At 38.0% G+C, this 21,448-nt stretch overlaps 4 protein-coding genes across 4 annotated transcripts; 3 read left to right on the plus strand and 1 right to left on the minus strand.

The window, feature by feature from the left end:
- The first annotated feature begins 2,604 nt into the window (after positions 1–2,604).
- On the plus strand, positions 2,605–4,510 carry LOC120414110 (uncharacterized). Its single transcript, XM_039575135.2, has 3 exons — positions 2,605–2,816; positions 2,915–3,115; positions 3,185–4,510. Exons 2-3 carry the CDS (start codon positions 2,932–2,934, stop codon positions 3,994–3,996), a joined length of 996 nt encoding a protein of 331 aa, XP_039431069.1. The 5' UTR covers positions 2,605–2,816; positions 2,915–2,931; the 3' UTR covers positions 3,997–4,510.
- A 3,960-nt stretch (positions 4,511–8,470) lies between these two features.
- On the minus strand, positions 8,471–10,221 carry LOC120414103 (alpha-(1,3)-fucosyltransferase B). The gene is made up of 4 exons (XM_039575127.2): positions 9,886–10,221; positions 9,657–9,815; positions 9,023–9,604; positions 8,471–8,961 (listed from the first exon to the last, which is right to left on the minus strand). Exons 1-4 carry the CDS (start codon positions 9,952–9,954, stop codon positions 8,539–8,541), a joined length of 1,233 nt encoding a protein of 410 aa, XP_039431061.1. The 5' UTR covers positions 9,955–10,221; the 3' UTR covers positions 8,471–8,538.
- Positions 10,222–13,355: 3,134 nt separating this feature from the next.
- LOC120414107 (mitochondrial import inner membrane translocase subunit Tim23) lies at positions 13,356–14,491 on the plus strand. The gene is made up of 2 exons (XM_039575131.2): positions 13,356–13,528; positions 13,631–14,491. The coding sequence occupies exons 1-2, from the start codon at positions 13,477–13,479 to the stop codon at positions 14,170–14,172; spliced, it is 594 nt and encodes a 197-aa protein (XP_039431065.1). The 5' UTR covers positions 13,356–13,476; the 3' UTR covers positions 14,173–14,491.
- A 4,896-nt stretch (positions 14,492–19,387) lies between these two features.
- Positions 19,388–20,806, plus strand: LOC120414109 (uncharacterized). The gene is made up of 2 exons (XM_039575134.2): positions 19,388–19,967; positions 20,029–20,806. Exons 1-2 carry the CDS (start codon positions 19,639–19,641, stop codon positions 20,459–20,461), a joined length of 762 nt encoding a protein of 253 aa, XP_039431068.1. The 5' UTR covers positions 19,388–19,638; the 3' UTR covers positions 20,462–20,806.
- Positions 20,807–21,448: the final 642 nt, after the last annotated feature.

Here is a 21,448-nt window from a genome sequence, read left to right on the forward strand (position 1 = left end):
ACTATATAAAAATCAAATACTGAATGTTTATCTTATTTATATGTTTTTCTTATGAAAGCAAACATCACACATACATAAAATTCATAAGATTTGCCATTCAAAAATCCTATAAAATATATAAGGTTCGCTTATGGAAAAAATCTATATGGCATCCTTATGGCTGGTATAACTTTTTTTTGGCTGAGTGTAAGAGCCCTAAGAGGGATTTTACTTATTTATATTTTTCGAGTACAACGACCCTTTCTAAATTAAATTTTCAAAAGGTCCTATCTGCATAGGAACCCATGAATCTTAGGTTGTTTTGAAAATTTACTAGAATCTAGCTTTGTACGACCACAAAGAGTTTAAAATGGATTTTTAAATCAATTTGGAAAAATTAACCTGGGGGGAGGTGTCCACGTGCTTCCATCCCGCCAGTTCATATGTATAGCCTTAGTGTTGTGTTCACTGTATTTGATATTTTGTGAACCACACCGTATGCTGTACTCGACAGATATGGACTGGTTCCCGGCCGGGCTGATGGGTCTCGCAGCTGGCTAGTTGAACGTACCTGTTAGAACATCAAATCATGATGTTTTATCCTTATGTTTCCTTAGTAACAGGAGAATAGTTAGTTCAGCAAGGGAAGCAACAGTTTGATCCGTTCAGCTGTTGAAGCAATTGCTTTCGATTCAAACTTGTACTGAACATTGTTGGACTACCTAGACTACGGTTGAAAGGAAACAAACACGAGGGTACAAAGGGATAAGCTCCCCCCGGATGGGGCTAAATTGTGGAACGCTCCCAGTGAGTTTTACTGAGCTGCTTTGGACATTTTAGGTAATAGTAGTATGAAAATATGTAAAGCTCGGTATTAATTCACTGGGAGGTCGTGTGCAAATTCCCTTGCTTGTGAAGTTCTGTTTCTGTGTCACTGTTGTGTTAGCTTGTAACATGTTCGACATGACACTAATAACCAGTAGTGATTGCGGAAATTTCCAAGTACGGGAACACGACGAAAATCAGACGTCCCGAAGAAATAGTGAAAGTGATAGTGAAAGCAAAATAAATAAAGTGTCTATAAGGCTTTCTAGGCCCAATGAAAAAAATATAATTTAACTCAAAAATGTCGAACTCCTCGTCACAGTGTCCTGATGCAAACAATGATCGAGCTGTAGCTGTCACAGCCCTTCGAAGTATGTTGGCTGGCATATCGGGCAGCCAGTAAAAAAAACCAGCTAGAAGTCGCCTGTCAAAAAACTTTTGCTAGAAAGAGATAGGAAACCTGATGCAAACAAACGTCCAGCTGTCATGTAAACATACTTTGAATGTGTTGGTAAATTTGTGACTAGAAAGCCTTATAAAGAATCATGAAGTGAAAATATTATTATAATTATTTATATTTAATATGATATGACACTTTACAGCTGAGTTGAAAGTCACTATCAGAATCTAATGTTTTCTTGTGTTCTCTTTTGTTCTTTTCGTTTCAAACTGAATGAGCGAGCATCTGACTTGCTACGCAGCCGCAGGATACAACAGACGACGGAGGGGCAAAAAAACACCAGCTGTGATCAATACCACACCGACTGACGAAGATTGATACCAAGCTTGGTGTTCACGGCTGGATGTCCAACCGAGAGACCTCCAATGTCGCAGGGAAGTATTAATTAGTATCGTCTTTTTATGTTTGATCCTTTTGTTAATACAAATTTCTTTGCAGATACAAACCACTTTAAAAGTATGCCTCGCGGCCTGCTTTGATCTTTTGCTTATTCTATCCGCTTTCTACCCCCAATGTGTCCTGCACGGAGAACCTGGGGTAGCTTATGGTTGACCTGGGGAGCCCGAGGAATTATGCCGTAGGTGGCTCGTATAGTCTTACTCACCTATCCTCGCGGCAAGGTCTTCCGTAGGTCTACACCCGAACATGCGACGTGGGACTGCATGAATCTTCAGCTGCTGCCGGAAGGGTGTATTCCGAAATTACCGAATTACCGAATTTGGAAAAATTAACCTCACGGTCCTTCTTGACAGAAAAGTTCCTACTTGACAGCTCGTTCCAAGGGGAGCATAGTTGATCCATCGAATAAATGTTGTCTTGTAAATTTTTTTGGCATTAAAATGAAAAAAAAAAGTGATCAGAAATGGTTTTTAATCATGTTTTTTAACGTTGTACATAAAAATTGACATAGGGCTTTAGTACCCAATTGAATTCCTGCGAAAAAAAATCTCAATTTTTGTATTCCGTGTACCTATTTTTCTGAATAGTTCTCATCAATATCTACAACTTTTTCGAAGATTGGTGTCAATCAATCAAAAAAATTCTTGAAAAGTTACAGATATTCGAAAGAATATTTACGTACCATTTTGGTATGAAAAGCTGCCAAAATTGTATGGAGATTTGTATGGGTTAACCAATGACACAAAATGGCTTCTTTGGTGATAGGGAAGGCCCCCACAAAGTTTAAGCAAAATAAAACAAAATACAAGAAATTAAAATGGACGAAATCGGCCGATTTCGTAGCATTTGTGCAGATTTTACTATTTTAACGATGATTTTAGTAAACCTCATTTCGAGTACATGCAAACGCATGGCTACTTTTCAGGTAGCGTGTGCTGAATGTTTATTTTTTGAATTTATTAAAAATTGCGATTCAGGGTTTTCGTACATTTTTTGGAGTTGAGCAAACAGAATTCATTTGTATTTTTTCTATTATGCTTTTTAAATTTGTACTTTGCTGTTTAGTTGTGTTCTGTAGCTTGTTAGTTAAACTTTTAACAAGATAGGATGTCAAGAAATAGCTGTAATTTTTAAAGTGCTTATTTGAAAACAGGTAGAGTAATTAAATTATTTATTATTTTATTTTATTCATATTAGCAAAAAAAAAAACATTATTTGATATATGTAACCGATTTTTTTTGGAAACAACAGGTTTAAATAGTACAACCATGGATTTGGAAATCAACCAAGATGCGAAAGCAGATGTAGAGCCAAAACCTGTTGAGCAAAAACCCAAGCCAAAATCCAAGAAGAAACAACGAAAGGTACCATCGGATCCCACCAAGCGAAGGGCATTCCTCTATGATTCACGCCACGATAACCTAGGCCATTATGGAGTCATCGTTGAGTGGGGTATGTTCCGTAGAACAAAACTCAATCTTGCTTCAAATCAATCTAAACTGAATTTTGAATCTCTTTCAGACGAAAAGAACCTGACTCACAACCAAATTCACAGCAAGTTCGAGCGAGTTTTGTCCGCTCTCCGAACTCCGCCAGACACTACAAAGGAAGTAAAGCGATCCAAGCAGTCCATCAAGCGGAAATCAATGCCCTACTTCCGGCGAACCGGTCGCACCAAAGGCATCGTTACGTTCAACTCCGGCTCAAACGCAAACGCCTTCAGCGCAGAAATCCACCCAGACTTTCGAACCTTCATTCCAATGTCCTTCGTCGTAACGATCGGTGTTGTCCACTTCAACGCTCCAAAAGTCAACATCAAAGAAGCGTTCGCATCCTGCGCGGACAACAATCTCGAAATCATGCAGTGGCGCATAAAACGGCTCGAGTCCAACAAACTGCGGGTCACGTTCGCCGTCTGCGGGACGGAACTGCCGGGGTCGCTCCTGTTCCACGACAAATCCCATCCGGTGGAGCGGTACGCCCGGCAACCGGTGCGTTGCAATCGGTGCCAGCGGTATGGTCACCGAACTGGGAGTTGCTTCCGGCAGGCACGCTGCGGGACTTGCGCCCAGGAGAGGCCAGCGGTCTCTTCGGCGTGGCACACCGAGAAGGCTTGTCGGATTGTGAGAGCTGACCGGGGTAAGGTGCGGTGCACGTACTGTAACGAGCGTCACGCCACCGGAAGTGCGGACTGTGGGGAAGAGAATTATCAGCGGACGTACAAGGGACAGCTGGCGAAGCACAATATGGACTTTGTGAAGACGCTGGAGCGGGAGATCATTCCGATGGTGCGCTCGACGTCGATTAATTCGAATCGGATCTGGTGTGACTGAAATGGCACGCTGTAAAAATGTGTTACTAAGTCTCAAGAAGATTGTTAAAAAGTTATGGAAAAGAAAACATGTTAGGTTCATCCAAAGAAGAATACATTTTTAATAAATATAATTTTTCGTATTTTGTTTTTTTTAAGCTCACAATGAAGTAAGACAGAGATTCCATTTTTTAATTTTTTTTTTTTCTTTAAAAATCATTGGAAATAAGAACTCTTCAAATTTTATAAAATTTTAGCGTTGGAAGTTTGACTTGTTTTTTGTGACTTTGCCAATGTTTTTAAAAATGTCATTTTTTTAGGGTCAACTTTAGCTATGTTTTTTTACTAACATTTCCTAAATTTTAAGTATAGAGGAGTATGCACTATTTTTTGTGTCGCGTATTTTTTACAATTTAAATGAAAATGGAGCCATTCTATAGCAGCAACTGTGAAAATCAAGCAAAAAAAAAATAAAAAGGGGATGTAAAAACATGATAAAAATTAGAAAGGCAAAATGTAATGAAAAAAAAGAAAAACAAGTAAAGTTTTTCGTAGCTCAAAATGACTTACTGAACACGGAAAAAAAATATTATGTCATAAATTCAGAAATTTAAAGGAAAGAAATTAAGAATTTAAAAACTTTTGAGTCAATAAATATAAATAATACATAAATATAAAAAAACAGGGCTTCAAAAAATTCTTAAATTTAAATAACTAAAAATAAACCAAATTTGACAAAAATAAAATGTTTCAAATTTTAAAGCCGGGAAATTTGCCGCGAACCATGGTGTAGGGGTAAGTGTGATTGCCTCTCACCCAGTCGGCCTGGGTTCGATCCCAGAAGGTCCCAGTAGCATTTTTCGAGACGAGATTTGTCTGATCACGCCTTCCGTCGGACAAGAAGTAAATGTTGGCCCCGGTCTAACCTAGAGGTTAGGTCAATAGCTCAGTACAGGTGTAGGAGACGTCTCCCTGGGTCCTGCCTCGGTGGAGTCACTGGTAGGCAGTTGGACTAACATTCCAAAGGTCGTCAGTTCGAATCCCGGGGTGGATGGAAGCTTAGGTGTAAAAAGAGGTTTGCAATTGCCTCAACAATCAAGCCTTCGGACACCTAGTTTCGAGTAGAGGAATCTCGCAATCGAGAACGCCAAGGCAATGCTGTAGAGCGAATAATTTGATTTGATTTTTAAATTTTAAAGATTTAAAAATTACAATTTAACAATTCAAAGGTGAACAAATTAAAAAAAATGTGACAAGTTTAAACTTTAAAAATTCTCCAATTCAAAAATAAAAAAACAGAAATTTAAGATTTACAAGTTTAACAAAACAAAAAAAATATTTGGATGGTACAAATATTTTTTTTAAATCACCGAAAAATCAGGACGCAGACAAAATATTTTTTTTTCCAAAAAACTTCGAATATTCAATGAAAACTCAGGTGCAATCAACTGAAATCAATTCAAAATACATCCCTTGCTTTTAGAATCATTTTAAGCATGTTTGGGTTTATTTAAAAAAAACTTTGAATTTAAAAACCGAAAAATCACTCAAAAAATTAACTTCCTAATTTGACTACCTAGGCCCACCTTCACGTATACATATCGACTCAGAATCAAAAACTGAACAAATGTGTGCACCGAAAAATTCTCACTCAATTATATCGGCACTGGCTGAACCGAATTTAACCGTTTTGAGCTCATTCGATTCGTCTTGCGGTATTGAAAATTATGAAGTTTAGTAAGGTACTTTACAAGTTACGCTAAAAATACGATTTGACAAAAGTCCGGAAGATTTAGAAACGGTGGTATTTGTAAGAGAACCTGTTTTGCTATACATTTTCAGAAAGGTATTTAAAAATACCTTTTTAAAGAGCCCAAAACATTAAAGATCTGACAATGCTATCAAAAGTTATATGCACTTAAGTGTTATTTATACTCTTTTTAGAGGCCGGGTCTCAGATATTTTGATGAAAACGTTGTCCGGATCTGTCATGCGACCCCCCGTTGGATGGGTAATCAAAAAACCTTTCCATTGCATCTAAAAGATTGAAGATCTGACAATCCTATCAAAAGTTATGAACACTCAAGTGTTCGATATATGAATCTGTGGAAGGCACCAACCACCTAATGTAAGGTATGCACTTCGGAAGGAACCGGTCAAGGAAAATTTCAAATGGGCAGCAGCGGTAGCGAAAGCAAGCCAGAGAGGGTGAAGAAAAGGCCCAAGAAAACGTTCCCTCTTTTTTGTTCTGCCGTCCGTAAAGCTGTTTCTTGACCCCTTTTCTTCCGATCTGCGTACTAGCCTTAAAGGTGGATTAAGTAACTTTTTTTTATTACAATTGTTGAGACTATGGCTTGTAATTTCAATTTTTATATTTTGTTTCTTGCTGAATCATTATTCGTGCACTGCTGAGGAATTATTTAATTATGTCTTAAAATTGGGCCATTGCAAATATTTTTTAAAGTTTTTGTCGCAACTTACTTTAATATCTTCTTCTTTCAATCTTTTGTTAAACTCAGTTTAAGAAAAGTTAAGTTGTCCTTCACGAATTTTATTTAAAAAAAATGTTGTAAAAGCGAATATTCAACCGGAAAGTACTTTAAGTGCCAAAAACCTCTAAAAAAATTAAGAAACGTCGATGATTATTATTTTTTAGTTCCTGAGTTAGAGGCACTGAAAAACGGCAAAATCGAAAATTGAAGTTTGTCGAATGTCACCTAAATTATTCTTTATTCAAATGCTGATATCTCAAAAACGTAACGATTCTTAACCAAACATCCAAATCAGCCTAAAATGTTTGTATGGTTGTTTGCTACTCCTTCATTGACCAGGGCTGGCAGAAGTTACATCCACGTGCCGCTGAAGATCAGTTGGAGCTACATTTCCTCGTTTCGCAACTTTCCTACTGACCAATACCGGCGCTGGCTACTCGAGTGATACAGACCGCCCCATCGACTGCTTCTCTGACAATGTATCACGTGAGTTTTGAGGGCTCAAAATTTTTCTGGGGGTTCCTTGGCCAAAATTATTAGACCCGCATTTTTTGTTTGGCCATTAGGGTGACCTACGCCGTGTTAGAGTGGTCCGAAAAATGGCAATTTTCGTCATTTTTCGCTATAACTACTTTTTTCAAAAAATCATTATCCATTAGTGGACCCCTTTCCTATAGTGGACCCTCTGAAGGGTTTTTGATGAAAAATTCAATAAAATCACAATTTCAAGCGTGTTGTTGTCTACAAATCTTTTATTTGGCATGTTCAGCATCATTTAAAACAATGTTGACTGACATTGAATTGTCCTTTTCACCAAAATAAGTGTTTTGAGTTCGACATCTGAAATCAGCCATGGCCACTAGCATTTTCACAACAAAACTGCATTTATATTTTATGATTGAATTAACCATCCAATCATTTTTTTGACTGATTATTTAACTTCAGCAAGTCGAAATAATGTAAGTTTAAGGATCTTTACTTAAATAAAGCGAAGAACTGCCTTTTTCGAGCAAAAATTAGGGGGTCCAATATACAACGAAATCCAAACTTTTCCAAAAGTGGACCCCTGCAAATTTAACCTTCAAATATGAAGAAAACTGTGTATTCAAGCAAAAGTTTCTCTAAAACATACAATAAATGCTTGTTGTTATCAACCTAAACGCATATTTTTTCAATTATGAGTATAAATATAGCTGTTTTCATGTTAAAAGCACCGAAAATGCTGAAGCCGTAAAAATTTATAATTAATCAAAACTATAGTTGATTGTACTTAACTGCCCACCATTGAAAAAACGGCTAATATCCACTTTTTACAAAAACGAGATATTAGCACCAGGTGGTAGAGGATGTTCCAACGCATCTTCTGGAACTTGAATTTTACTGAAATAGTGTTCAGACTTGGCTGCCGATGCGAAAAACCAAACGGCTAATATGCCACTCTTATGGGAAATAGCCTTGATGGGAATTTTGTGACAAACACTAAAACGCGTTTTTCTCGGAATACTTGATTTGGCATAATAGCCGAATTTTCAATTATGGGCAGTTAACTGAAGCATCATAAATGCAGTTTTAAATGATATTTTATAATAATAAATCAATAACAACACATTTTTTTTAAATAAACATGCGTGATTTTATCAGCAACTGTAAACAAATCTATTATTTAGTTTCGGTCAACCATTTATGTAATTAATATGGAAAAATTTGCATCAAGATTACTTTTTTTTAATTATTTTTTATGTTTATAGTGGTTTTTGAAACGTTTTCTCTGATCTTTTCCGGAAATAAATGTTTTTAAATGTCTGTTAGGTTTTTTGTTGTTTAAAGGCTAGTATGCAGATCGGAAGGAAAGGGGTCAAGAAACAGCTTTATGAACAGCAGAACAAAGGAGAGGAAGCGATTTCTTGGGGCTTTTCTTCACCCTCTCTGACTTGCTTGCGCTGCCGCTGCTGCCCATTTGTTTTTTTTTTCTTGACCGGTTTCGAGTTTAAAGTATTCCGTATATTGTCTTAAGTTTGACTGAATTTCAATCTTTATTAAAAACTTAATTTGTAAAACCTAATTGTGTTCTTTTATCCAATGAACTCAATCATCTTCTCCACCTCGGCTGCTTCCGCCCTGACTTGCTCGATAAAACTCTGAACACGTGGCATCGCTTTGTGCGTAACATTCCCCGGCGGAAAGTGTGGCAGCTTGCAGGTGAATTCTCGCTCCGCGGCCTGTTTTTGCAGCCCCGCCGAACTTTGCGCGCACACGTAACACTCGAATTCGGCGATGGTTCGCGCCTTTCGATTCTCCACGTACTGAATGTCCTGCCGGAAGAGGTAATCTACCAGCGGTTGGTTCGTGATGGGGTAAAAGTCCACCGTTTTGTGCAGGAGAAAGCTGGTGTAGGACTCCTCGCTGTTGGACACTTTTTGGATGAACTGGGCGAGGTCAGCTGGTTTGGCAAAGTCTTCGACTAGAATGGCGGATCCGGGGTTTGGCAGATAGTTCTGTGAATATTGTGTGATTTGTTTTTAGTGGGGGGTTTTGGGTGGATTGTGGTGAACTTACTCTGATATTTGTTGCTCCAAAGTAGATCGGTACAACGCCTAACGTTAAAGATTTCCAAAATTTAGAAGAAATGTAATCTTCGCAAGCCACGTCCTCGTAAACAATCATAAATTTGTACTTGGAGACGAAATCATAAAAGTTTCTGATATCTCTAGGATTTGTTGCGTCGTCTTCGATGTTCGCAGGTAGGCTTTTATTCTTAAGACATGCCCCATAGGAATCGATGGCAATGTGACGTCCGAGTTGTTGAACGTAAAGTTCTCGACCTGTGAGAGTATTACAGTGGGATTGTAGGTACAAAATTGGCGCCAACTTTATATTTTTCTGAAACGCCGACTTTTGCCCGTACGTGTACATGAGCTTGTAATTGATGAGTTCCTCAAGACTCGTAAATGGCTGCAGCGTCAGCGGTATATCGCTATATCTACTAAATGACGAAGTAAAGTTGAACAGATGAATACTTTGTAGTAGAAAAGGCACATCTTTCGGCGATGAGTCATAATATAATGCCCAGTATTCGTCATACTTTCGTGTTTTGGGTAAATCATTCAAGGTAATTTTAGCACCATCAAATAAATAACCCTGCAACGACAACTTATTAATCTAAACTATTAAATAATTAAACGATAATTACCATAAAATAATCATCCTTACTAGCTTCACGATCACTAGAGAAACGACATTCGATCTGCCCACATTTTCGGTGATAATCAATGTGATGTTTTTTGTAAGGACTCCACCAAACCATCACATTGTACTGTCGTTTCGAAATTTTATCATTCTTTCTAGAAACCTAGCAAATTTTAAAATAATCGCTATTAAAACCCCATAATAATTCAAATCGTGATAAAAGCTCAACTTACATATATCCACAGAGCGAGCACGAATACCGCCGCAACGATCAATAGCTTATTATTGCGATACCTTCCCATCGCACCACATATTACAGGCACGATACTGCAAAAAATGTCGAGGGCTGCCCAGCAGCAGCAGCATCAGTGCAGCAAGATTATTTATCACGTTGTGTGTGGTACTGTTTAGCACATTTCTTTATCGCGCCGATTTGCGACACCAAGTCCGTTGAGCGCTGAGTGGCGCAGGAACAAAAAAAAGGGAACCATGCTATCAAGGCGCGAAAAAAATAACAAAACGAACAAGCGAATTCATACACATTATGAAGGAGCAGCAGCAGTGTGATACGATCTGAAGTGGTTTCTTATACTAAGTACTGTTTGAACGTTTACACGTTACACGAGTTAAGTCTGTTTGCAATAGGCACCACAAAAAGTATTTTAATACAACATTTTAAAATATTACACAACTTAATTTCAAATATCCCAACAAAACAATTTTCAAAAGCTACAAAAAAAAACAAAAAGAAATTTTTTACTGTGCCAGCAAAAGCCTTCACATACTGCACATATTCTAAGTGAAAGTATCTCTCCCAAGTTGTATTAGCATCTGTTGCGTGCAAATGAATGCGGCCAGTTCTTGGTCGTGTGATGCGGTTTATTTTTAATTCACAAATTTTTATCTTACTACGGAAAATATATAAACAGCTCTATTTTGGTTCCGCGAGAAACGGTTTTTGCTCTGCAAATTTGAGAACAAGACAGATATCATCGTTGATTGGGCGACACTCGCCAAGGTATGAATCAAATTAACCTTTCACCTTTGCATAGATTGGTTAACTTTGATACAAAATTAGATTTTTTTTTTCTTCATTCACGTGTTTCATTCATTCGTAATATTTCGATCGTATCGTTCTAAACTCACGATCAAGATTTCTCATTTGCTAGATTTCGTTCTACCATCGACGAATTACGACTTCAATTTCAGAAATTACGATCGGATTTTTTTCATCCAGAAATCTCGATCATGGATCGAGGAATAACGATCGAAATTGGCAAAAACAATTTAATAAATATACAAAAAAAAAAAAAATTAGAAAATTCCAAAATAATTCGTAACTCGCAATTCGCAATTTTCAGTGTAAGAACGGGCCTTGACCGATCTTATGCACCAGGTTCCCGACGAACACGCACTGCCCTTACACATACATCTCACCCTTGCTCTGAGTCAGTACGAGCAGCACGCTAGAACACGCTTTGAGTGTTCGTGCCAGGCATGCACACCTTCTTTTCCGGTTACGCATTTTAACTCGGCCGGGGGTGGTACATTAAGTAGGGTTTGATGTAAGTATAAGCGCCTAACCATTTATAGTGTGCCTATCAACTTTCATTAAAGCAAAAACTGTTTTATTTTTAGTTTGAATTCAAAAACTAATTGTTATTTACTGTGTTTTGTTTTCTCCTGGAATCTTTCCTATTGTTGAGTCTGTTTATCTGGTGCTATTTCTTTTGTCGCGGTTTTTTGTTACAATATTTTGGTCCTAAGCATTTTAGAAAAGTTTTTCAAAAGTACAATAGTAATATTTGTGTTAATCCTTTAGTCATTCCATAAATTGAGTAAGGGCTCAAACCTCACTTGTTTGAAAAAAGGGTTAAGATTGAAAAAGATTGACAGTAAAAGAGAATTTGTTTTATAAAAATCAAGTATCAATAGCAAGAGAATGATGAGCGTATTTTGAAGAATAAAAATGAGAAGCTAGATGTATTAGATGTAAAATTAGACAATAGTTAATAAATAGAGATACAAAACAAGCTTAGATTATAGTAATGATAATTTATAGGACAGATAAAGAATTATTCAAATAAATAAATTCGCAATAAAATCAAAAAAGATTAGGCGAATGATCAATAGACTTGATATTACTAGTACATTAAGGAAAAGTATATTTTTAAGGAAAAAAAAACAAAACAAAGTTTGTTACAGCAGTATCAATTGATAGAAAAGAGTGGAAAAGCTTTGAGAGATAAGAGAATCAAAAGTTAGTAAAATTAAAATCAAATGTTGGATATTAAATAGAAGAATCAGTAAAGAATTGGGAATCAGAAGAGCAAAATAAAAATAGGAGATAGGTGGTAGCTGAGAATGAAGATAAGAGAAGAGAAACCCCGTTGTGCGATGTTTCAGGTACATCCACAGCAGTTGACTCAACATACTGCGAATCAAAACAATACCGTCTACAATCACAAATTACTTCCCATTCCCACATTGTCGCGCCCCTTTCTTTTAGCCGTCTCGACTCTGACCCGCGGGCCACCAGCTAGGTCATCATGAAAACCAAGCCAACGTGGAGGTAAGAAAATAGGACACTCGCAAGGAACCAGAGCTATACCGTTCTGATCAAGATAATTCGGATGATCTAACAGAACTACGGATGTAGTTAGTTACGCTCCTTCCAGGATGTTCCTTACGTGGACGTCAACCGAAGAGCACGCAACAAGGTCAGTGCCATTGCATGCTCTTAGGTATCAATCCTTGGCCTGCAATTTCAAATATTTCAATGCTAATAAAAATTTATCTCAACAGTAAATGATTGTCTAATTTTTTTTTTTTTCAGTATAATGAGTACAATTGATTCCAAACATTGTATTTTGTTCATTTGGCACTTTAAAGATTTAAGAAGATTTTTAAGCGAAGATGGCGCTACGAATGGTGCACGCCCGAAATTTCAAAAACGCGAAATTACCATAGATTAGACTTTCTCGTATCACTCCGGAATTTTGTTTTTAAATTTGATATTTTGATTTATTTTTTCAGATCCGTTTAATTACCGTGAAATTTTTATGTTTTTGAATAGTGGTTCTCGTTTAAATTACATTTTTTAGCGTGAAAAATTACCTAGCCTTATTATTACAGTTATTAATTAACTTATGATACTACCGATAATTAATGATTTTTTTTCCCTAAAATTTTGTGTTTCGGGAAATGGGGGACCCCAGCTCGGGGGTCCCAAAAATCAAAATTTGTTAAAAGTTCTTAAGTCCCTTATTTGTCTAAAATACAACCGACGACGAATCATAAACGTCAATAAACTGTATTTACAAGTTTTTTTTTTCAACAAAACCACGCTCCATATAAATGTTGAAATTTATTTTGTATGGAGAAAAACTACGGATGGGGGAAGGGGGTTGAACATTTCTGATTTGAAGGCCACGTGGCTTATGCACGTGCCATAGAGCTTGCAATCCATACTCTACGGAGCCATTTGTGTTTTTTTATTAATTTTATTTTATTACGACTTTTCGTCCGTGACTTTACGAAGTTATGTGAAGAAATTTCTAAGTTTCTAACTTGTTGTTAAATCTCTTCTGACCAGTTTTAAACAAACGTGTATGTAAATTTTTTAGAAACATCCGGACGCAGCCGAATGGCAGCGTGCTTGTAGTTCAGGATCACCCTGTATCTTGACGTTTAAATATCTTTACAATCTGTCAAAATTATTCATTCACAAAGTTCGCAAATCGTGTGCCCTTCGATTGCATCAAAATTCACCAAATTTTATCGATTTCACACTCAGATTGTAGCAAAATCACCCTCAGCCCACAATGAGCGACGACTACTTGAGTAAACCACTTTCGTTTGGTGGCCCGTCTCCCGGTAAGTTCGAAATTTCTGAGTTATTCTGACGGCGTAGTTACGCAATGTGGATTGTCCGAAACGTGCTTGTTTTGATTGGTGTTCCTTCTTCTCTCCCCGCAGCTCTTCCTTCCCAGCAGATTCAGCCGCTGTCGCCGTATCTCAACTATGACACCCGGTACCTGCAGAGCCAGCCGGAGTTTATCTTTCCGGAGGGTGCCTCCAAGCAGCGAGGCCGCTTCGAACTGGCCTTCTCACAGATCGGATCGTCCGCAATGATCGGCGCCGGCATCGGTGGAATGGCCGGATTCTACAACGGAATGCGCGCAACCGCCCTGGCAAACCAAACCGGCAAGCTCCGACGGACACAGCTGCTGAACCACGTCATGAAGCAGGGAGCGGCCACGGCCAACACGCTGGGCACGGTCGCGGTCATGTATTCCGCCTTTGGCGTGTTGCTTCAGTTTGTTCGCGGCGAGGACGACGAGATAAATACGATTGCGGCCGGAGGTGCGACTGGATTGTTGTACAAATCGACTGCCGGTCTGCGGAAATGTGCCCTCGGAGGTGGAATTGGACTGGCCCTCAGCGGATTGTACGTGCTGTGGGGTATCACCGGTGGTAGCTCGAAGAACTTGAAGGAACTAAGGTCGCAATACTTGTAAAATGGGAAAAAGCGCGCGTAATGTTAAGGGACTATTCGACTAGATTCTACATTCTAAGTGTACCACACATGAGCCGTAACGGAGCTGGATGCCATTGAAAAAGCGAAAGATTACTCTTTAGTTTGTGTACCGCCGCCGCCACCGCCGGTCAGAATCCTGGGAATGATTATGGAAACAAGTGTTTCTCTAAAATAGGTTCCATTATGTATGTTAGGAGCACTTGTTAGCTGTGATTTTTATGTTTTATAATATTTTTTCAGCCCACAAAAAAGGTAATCGCTACGACTTGGAAAAATATAGCACTATAATGAAACTCAAATTAATCTTGTTTCCTTGGGAAGTTACGAATACTGAGAACGAAACTGCACGCAGAAAAATGTCATTATGAATTAACAAAACGTTTTGTTGATTTGAAAATCAAGAATTTTGTTGAATGAACGCTAAACGTCAAAGCAGCTTTTTCAAAACAACAAAAGACTTTTGTGGAATAGAGAGTTATCTACGTGCGCATATATTGCGTGTATGTACACGAAAAAGATTGAGGTTAAATTTTGTATCAGCCAGCATACGCAATACATGCGCACGTAGATACCAACGACACAAAATGGCTTCTATTCTACCCATACAAGTCTCCATACAATGTTGGCAGCTGTCCATACAAAAATGGTACGAAAATCTATAAATTTTGAAGGAATTTTCTGCTCAATTTGGTGACTTCGGTAAAGTTGTAGGTATTAACTTTTTATGACAATAACTCAATTTCCCAAAGATAATATTTTTTTGATTTTCAAGAATTTTTATGTTTTACTGCCGTTCTACGCATGATTGTCCAATGTTCAAAAAAGTGCAACTGAGAAAACCTCGATTGAAATTTTTCGACAATTTTTTGAGTTTCTACGCGTCCCATGGGTTCCTATTCGCCCTATGTGACCCTAATCGCCCCAGTTAGCAGTTTATCACTTTTATTGGTAATCCTTTTGCTATACAACAGATAAGCAAGACACAATGCTTCTTAAAAGTAATGATTCCGTGAAAGAAAATACTTGGTGGGACAATTATGCGTAGAAGTTTAACGATGGGACAAACAGACTTGGTGTTGTTATTAATGTTGTTGTTTATTTTATTAACGTGACTTTAACCTAGAGAGGTCATTCGTCACTTGTTGTTTTCAATGAGTTTCCGAACAAAGTACTAGATTTTATGTGTTTTTTTAAGCATACGTCAAACTAAACTTAAAAATGCTAAAAAGTCAAAATCGTCAAAACATTACATGGGACAATTATGCGTAAAACTTTTACGCCATAGACTGCCATTCTACGGGGGGTGGGGGGCGTTGTCTGACATTTCAAAAAAGTATTCACGTGGTTTATGGATGGTCCCTTGGAAATAAGGGGAAAAAGTTGTGAAGGTTTTATTGAAAATTTTTGAAATTTTCTGTTCAAACTGTGCACTCTATTTGCCAAAAACCGCTATGTTGGGTTTATGCGGAACTGTAAGACCCTTTTTTAAGTACTCGTTGCATTTATAACTGTACGACTCGTACTAAAGAAAAAAATCTACTGTTTGCAACAAGTTGCAATAGTAGGGGAACAGCATCTAATTAAATCGTGCCTCTAATGCCATATCAGCACTTTGACATTCAACTACAGCTTATAAAAAGTGTTTTCAACTGAAATCAAGTGATTAACTGCTAAATAGGAAGTGAGCAAGCATGTTTCTATATATGACCGATTCTTCGGCTCCTTTTCAAAAAAATTCCAAGTTTTTTTCAGCGTTTTGGCTGTAGTGGCAAAATAAAAGAAGAAACCCCCCAATGTTATTGCATATTTGGAAAGATAATTGATTTTCTTACAAAGAAATATCATGCCTAATGAACCATATAGTACCTGTGCTTCCCCTGAAATAAAAATGTAGCGTGAAGGGACAACATCGTAAAACTGGACTTTTAAAAGGCACACTACAAAAATCGCTACAGTTTTGCCAGTTTGATTTTTAAAAACTTTTGCTCTTCTACACATTATCACAAATTAAAAAACGAATCTTTTGCTCCTTGAACTGAAAGAATTGAATGAAATTCGAGTTTTTGCCAGCCATTTCTTTTCGTGACGGGACAACGAAAGGAGCAGATTTATGAAAAAACTCCTCTCCCGTACAATGGCTTGCAGACCACTTTTGGTCAATGTTCTTGGCTTTTAATGTAAGGTATGCACTTCGGAAGGAACCGGTCAAGAAAAAAATCAAATGGGCAGCAGCGGCAGCGCAAGCAAGTCCGAGAGGGTGAAGAAAAGCCCCAAGAAATTGCTCCCTCTCCTTTGTTCTGCTGTTAGTAAAGCTGTTTCTTGACCCCTTTCCTTCTGATCTGCATACTAGCCTTAAGGTAAGAAAACGCATTTAAAGCACATTGCAATTATTGCATTTCGCAATTCGCAATTTTCAGTGTAAGAACGGGCCTTGACCGATCTTATGCACTAGGTTCCCGACGAACACGCACTGCCCTTACACCTACATCTCACCCTTGCTCTGAGTCAGTACGAGCAGCACGCTAGAACACGCTTTGAGTGTTCGTGCCAGGCATGCACACCTTCTTTTCCGGTTACGCATTTTAACTCGGCCGGGGGTGGTACATTACGTAGGGTTTGATGTAAGTATAAGCGCCTAACCATTTATAGTGTGCCTATCAACTTTCATTAAAGCAAAAGCTGTTTTATTTTTAGTTTGAATTCAAAAACTTATTGTTATTTACTGTGTTTTGTTTTCTCCTGAAATCTTTCCTAGTGTTGAGTCGTGTTTATCTGTTGCTATTTCTTTTGTCGCGGTGTTTTGTTACAATTTTTGGTCCTAAGCATTTTATAAAAGTTTTTCAAAAGTACAATAGCAATATTTGTGTTAATTCTTTGATCACTCCAAAAATTGAGTAAGGGCTCGAACCTCATTTGTTTGAAGAAAAAGGTGAAGATTGAAAACAATGGACAGTGAAAGAAATATACTGAAGAATCAATAGAATCAAAGATAGTAATTTATGAAGTAGATAAAGAAATTAACAATAATTAATAAATAGAGGTAACAAACAAGCTTAGATTGTATTGAGGGCAATTTATAGGGCAGATGAAAAATTATTCAAATAGACAAATAAAGAAAAGGCACATGATAAACAAAATTGACATCGCTGCCAAATTAAGGGAAAGCAGAAAGTATGTTACAGCAGCATCAATTGGTAAAATAGAGTGAAAAAGCGTTGAGAAATAAGAGAATCAAATGAGTAAAATCGAAATCAAATGGAGGATAGTAAACAGAAGCCGCGTTAGAAAATCAGTGAAACAAAATAAACAGAAGATAGGTGGTAGATGAAATGGAAAGAAGAGAAACCCCGTTGTGCGATGTTTCAGGTACATCCACAGCAGTTGACTCAACATACTGCGAATCAAAACAATACCGTCTACAATCACAAATTACTTCCCTTTCCCACATTGTCGCGCCCCTTTCTTTTAGCCGTCTCGACTTTGACCCGCGGTGGTCAAAGGTTTACGATCCGTTTCCACAGGCCACCAGCTAGGTTACAACTTGTCATCATGATGACTAAACCAAGCCAACGTGGAGGTAAGAAAATAGGACACTTGCAAGGAACCAGAGCCATGCTGTTTTGTCCAAACAGCACTACGGATGTAGTTGGGCTCCTTCCGGGATGTTCCTCGCCTGGGTATCAACCGACGAGTATCATAAGTGCACCCTTGGCCTGCATTTTAAACCCGTTCTTTTATTTACAATAAATAAAAATAAATTAAAAATGCAATTTTATAATTAGTCACCTTTATCAGTTATCTATAAAATTTCCAGTCGAAAGGAAGTATTAAAAACTACACGTTTGCCAATTTCGAAAATAAACTTCGAAATTGTAAATATTGTTAGGGTTTTGGTAAATTTTTCATAGAATAATTGTTTAGTTTCTACTCTAAATCAAATAATGAGTGCTTCCATTTTTTAAGGAATTTGTGATAAGTTTCTGATTTTAAATAAAATTGTCAATAGTTTGATATTTTTAAATTGATATAGTTTTTTTTTCGATGGTTAATAATGACTTTTTTATGAAGAGTTTTTTGTTTGAAATTATTTTTTAGATAAGAAATACCTATTATTTGAGTTTCTAAAAAAGTCGGAAATTTGAAAATAGAATTTGAGTGGTCACCCTGAACGGCTTCGAGATACATCAGCAATATCTAAATTACGCAATGCTAAAAAAAAATGAAATAGCTTACGTCCTTCTCTAATGCCATTCTCGAGTGCATCTACTCAAAAATGGCTTATCCTTAGACTTAGGATATCCTAAGTCTAGGATAACATGTCTACAAAATTTCATTGATATCAGAAAAGGTCGAATAAAAATATTTCAGAAAATTTCCTGTTTTGAGATTGAATTGCTCAAATGTTTCCAGATCGCCATACTCTTGAACGTCAACACATTTTTTTTTTCTATCTTTAAAACCTTGAAAACAATGGTTATTTTTTCAGATTTATTGCAAAAAAATGTTGTATGGAACTCGTTGCAAAACTCGATTTTTTCAGCACTCGTCGTATTTATCCAACTCGGCATAGCCTCGTAGGATAACTGTACGACTCGTGCTGAAATAAAATCATCTTTTTGCAGCATGTTGCATAAACTACTAATTCAGTTAAGTTTTCCGAAAATGTCTGTAAAAAAATAAATAAAATGATTTATTTTATCTTTCTTTTGTAAAACAATTGAAATAGTTTCTAAAAACTGATAAAAACGAAATCACATTTAAGAATTTTTTTGACTAAATTAAATACAGTTATGTCCGAGGTGCATTCAAGTGGTTGCAACATCGTCAGCCAATGGAGATTCACAGATCTCATTCGTTGCATCGCGCTCTTGACACGGTGCCCCAAACCAATTAAACAAATTGAGTTAGATCGTTACCGAGGTCACCGTTGAACCATTTCTACATGTGCAACATATTAATTTTCAGAACAATTTTGGACTCTTGATCTCGTTTACCCCAAGTCCGAGTTCCAAAATCCCACTCCAATCTAGCTCACGTTTAAATCCAGCTCGCGCACGCTGCTCAGGTGAGGCACCAATTCCATTCATTCAAACTCTGGTCACAGGTGTGAGAGCGCAACGCACACCAACACGTGCAGCTATAGCTCGCCCAGGTAAAGGGTGTTTATGTAATACAACACGCGCGGCGGATAGTGGTGAATGTAAGAGCGCTGAACAAAACCGCGCAATACGTGTATGGTTTATGTGCAATAATCGTGGCGTCGCTCCTCGCTTGAAGAAGAACCAGTTCTTGCGCGTACTTTTGAGCGTAAGCGAGCTTGTTTTGATTGGGCTTCCTTTTTTACTATTATTTGAAAAGAACTGCAGCATACGCCCTAAGGTGCATCTCGTGCGCGTGGAAGAGTTCAAATCCGGAGTGGAATCTACAGGAGGTGTATGATTCAGCCATGGGTGAATACCAGAGTGAGAAGCGTCTAGCCTATCTGTATCCTCTTATCGGGGCGTTATCAATAATTTGCTGCATTTCGACGGCCGTGTCATGGCATCACTGGCGTTACGTGCTGGACACTTGCGTCGAGACCAACTGCGGATGCATCCTTAATGGCTTGAGTACGCCGACGTACTTTACGGGTGGCCACATCGCGTACTGCCACTGGGCCACTTATGGGCTCATTTTGCCCATTATCTTCTGCTTCATATTCGGGATATTCCACGTCTTTCGGGTGTGCTGCGGAAGGCCCAGAGGCAACACCTCGACGGCAATGGTCAGGCAAAGGTAAGGACAGAGAAGATTCCAATAAGAATTCGCCAAACCACCCTTCTCCAACCCCCCGCAGATCTGGCGACATGATCGTCATGACCACCAAGACCGACGTCACCGACGAGGACGACATCAGCCCGTACTACTGGATCCCGGTGGCCATCATCGGCAGCGTCATGGCCCTCTTCACGCTCGTCCACGCCGCCATGTACCTCGACGGATTCCTGACCAGCTGCAAGCAGTACCGGAACGAAATCATCAAGTACATACACGCCACCGGTCCACTTGTGGCCGCCGTCCAGGGCCGACTGTCCTGCTCCTCGGTGTTTGACTTTATGGACTATCTGCACCAGGACGTGGCCTGGGATCGGCGTCGCGAGGGACGCATCAACACGGCCGCCTCGCTCATCATCGGCATTATCTGCACGTGGATCTGCATCGGCCTGTGGATCTGGACCGTGGTCATCGCAGCGAAACGTGCCCGCGCCAGTCGCCGGGTGCGAGTTTAATCACATTCCATTTCTCATCACAACTGAAACCACACAGCAGGAACCATGTGCCTTAAAAAAAACTTGCGTAGTTATTAGCACGTCTGGATAGAAAGGCGTATTTTTAATGAAACGACACAAAACATTACAAATCGAATGCACATTTTAAAAAACCACTTATTTTTAGAGAGATTTTAAGCTGCTTTTCTTCCTCGGGACCAGTGGACACTGTCCACCAACATTAAAAAAAATACGCGTACTGCTTTACACTTATAAGATTGATTTTAAACACGGATTACCATACATCGTACAACGTTTTTAGTAGAGTTACAACCATGCATATTGTTTGAGAATAAATGTATTTTTAAAGTAAATAATGAAGTTTAAAAAAAATTTAAAATTTATAAAATAATGTTCCAAACTTTTAATAATGCAACAATTCCTACATTGTAAAATTTCAGAAATTCGAAATTCTGAAATTCAAACCTTTTGACTTCGTGTCCCGTCCATGATGATAGTAAGGGTTTCGAATAATCGAGAAAAAACTTTAAAATATATCTTTTTATGGTTTTATTTTATTCTTGATGTTGTAAAAAGTGTTTTGTAAAATCAAGTTTATTTTTTTTGTGTTTAAGAATTGATGATGAAATGTTTTTTTTTTATTCTTGAATGGCTGCGCACCATTTGATTTTGCTGGCCGAACAAAATTTTACCTCACTTTCTTTTCGTGTACGTACACGCAATATATGCGCACGTAGTTCAAATCTACAAATCCTAAAATTTTTAAAAAGGGTCCTATAGCTCTAAAAAAATCTTTATCCTTAAAAATTCTTAAATTGAGTACCCCATTCGAGTGGTAGTTTGACAGTCCGCTCCATTCAAGGTTGTTAACGATAAAATTATCGAGGCTCGATAAATTGATTGATTGATTGATTGATTTTTTATTCGGTAGGAAAAGCCACCAAAGCAGTAGCACCAAAAACCTACAAACTAAGAATTTTTAACGTA

Source organism: Culex pipiens, chromosome 2 (genome assembly GCF_016801865.2).
Source record: "Culex pipiens pallens isolate TS chromosome 2, TS_CPP_V2, whole genome shotgun sequence".
Taxonomy (NCBI): Eukaryota; Metazoa; Arthropoda; class Insecta; order Diptera; family Culicidae; genus Culex; species Culex pipiens.

What these genes read in the sequence shown, in the direction of transcription:
- LOC120414110 (XM_039575135.2), top strand. Translation starts at nt 2,932, where the DNA reads ATGGATTTGGAAATCAACCAAGATGCGAAAGCAGATGTAGAGCCAAAA. An exon ending in TGGAGTCATCGTTGAGTGGG is followed by an intron (nt 3,116 to 3,184) that starts GTATGTTCCGTA and finishes AATCTCTTTCAG; the next exon opens with ACGAAAAGAACCTGACTCAC.
- LOC120414103 (XM_039575127.2), bottom strand. Translation starts at nt 9,954, where the DNA reads ATGGGAAGGTATCGCAATAATAAGCTATTGATCGTTGCGGCGGTATTC. An exon ending in TGCTCGCTCTGTGGATATAT is followed by an intron (nt 9,816 to 9,885) that starts GTAAGTTGAGCT and finishes AAAATTTGCTAG; the next exon opens with GTTTCTAGAAAGAATGATAA. An exon ending in TTGGAGCAACAAATATCAGA is followed by an intron (nt 8,962 to 9,022) that starts GTAAGTTCACCA and finishes CAATATTCACAG; the next exon opens with AACTATCTGCCAAACCCCGG.
- LOC120414107 (XM_039575131.2), top strand. Translation starts at nt 13,477, where the DNA reads ATGAGCGACGACTACTTGAGTAAACCACTTTCGTTTGGTGGCCCGTCT. An exon ending in GTTTGGTGGCCCGTCTCCCG is followed by an intron (nt 13,529 to 13,630) that starts GTAAGTTCGAAA and finishes CTCTCCCCGCAG; the next exon opens with CTCTTCCTTCCCAGCAGATT.
- LOC120414109 (XM_039575134.2), top strand. Translation starts at nt 19,639, where the DNA reads ATGGGTGAATACCAGAGTGAGAAGCGTCTAGCCTATCTGTATCCTCTT. An exon ending in ACGGCAATGGTCAGGCAAAG is followed by an intron (nt 19,968 to 20,028) that starts GTAAGGACAGAG and finishes AACCCCCCGCAG; the next exon opens with ATCTGGCGACATGATCGTCA.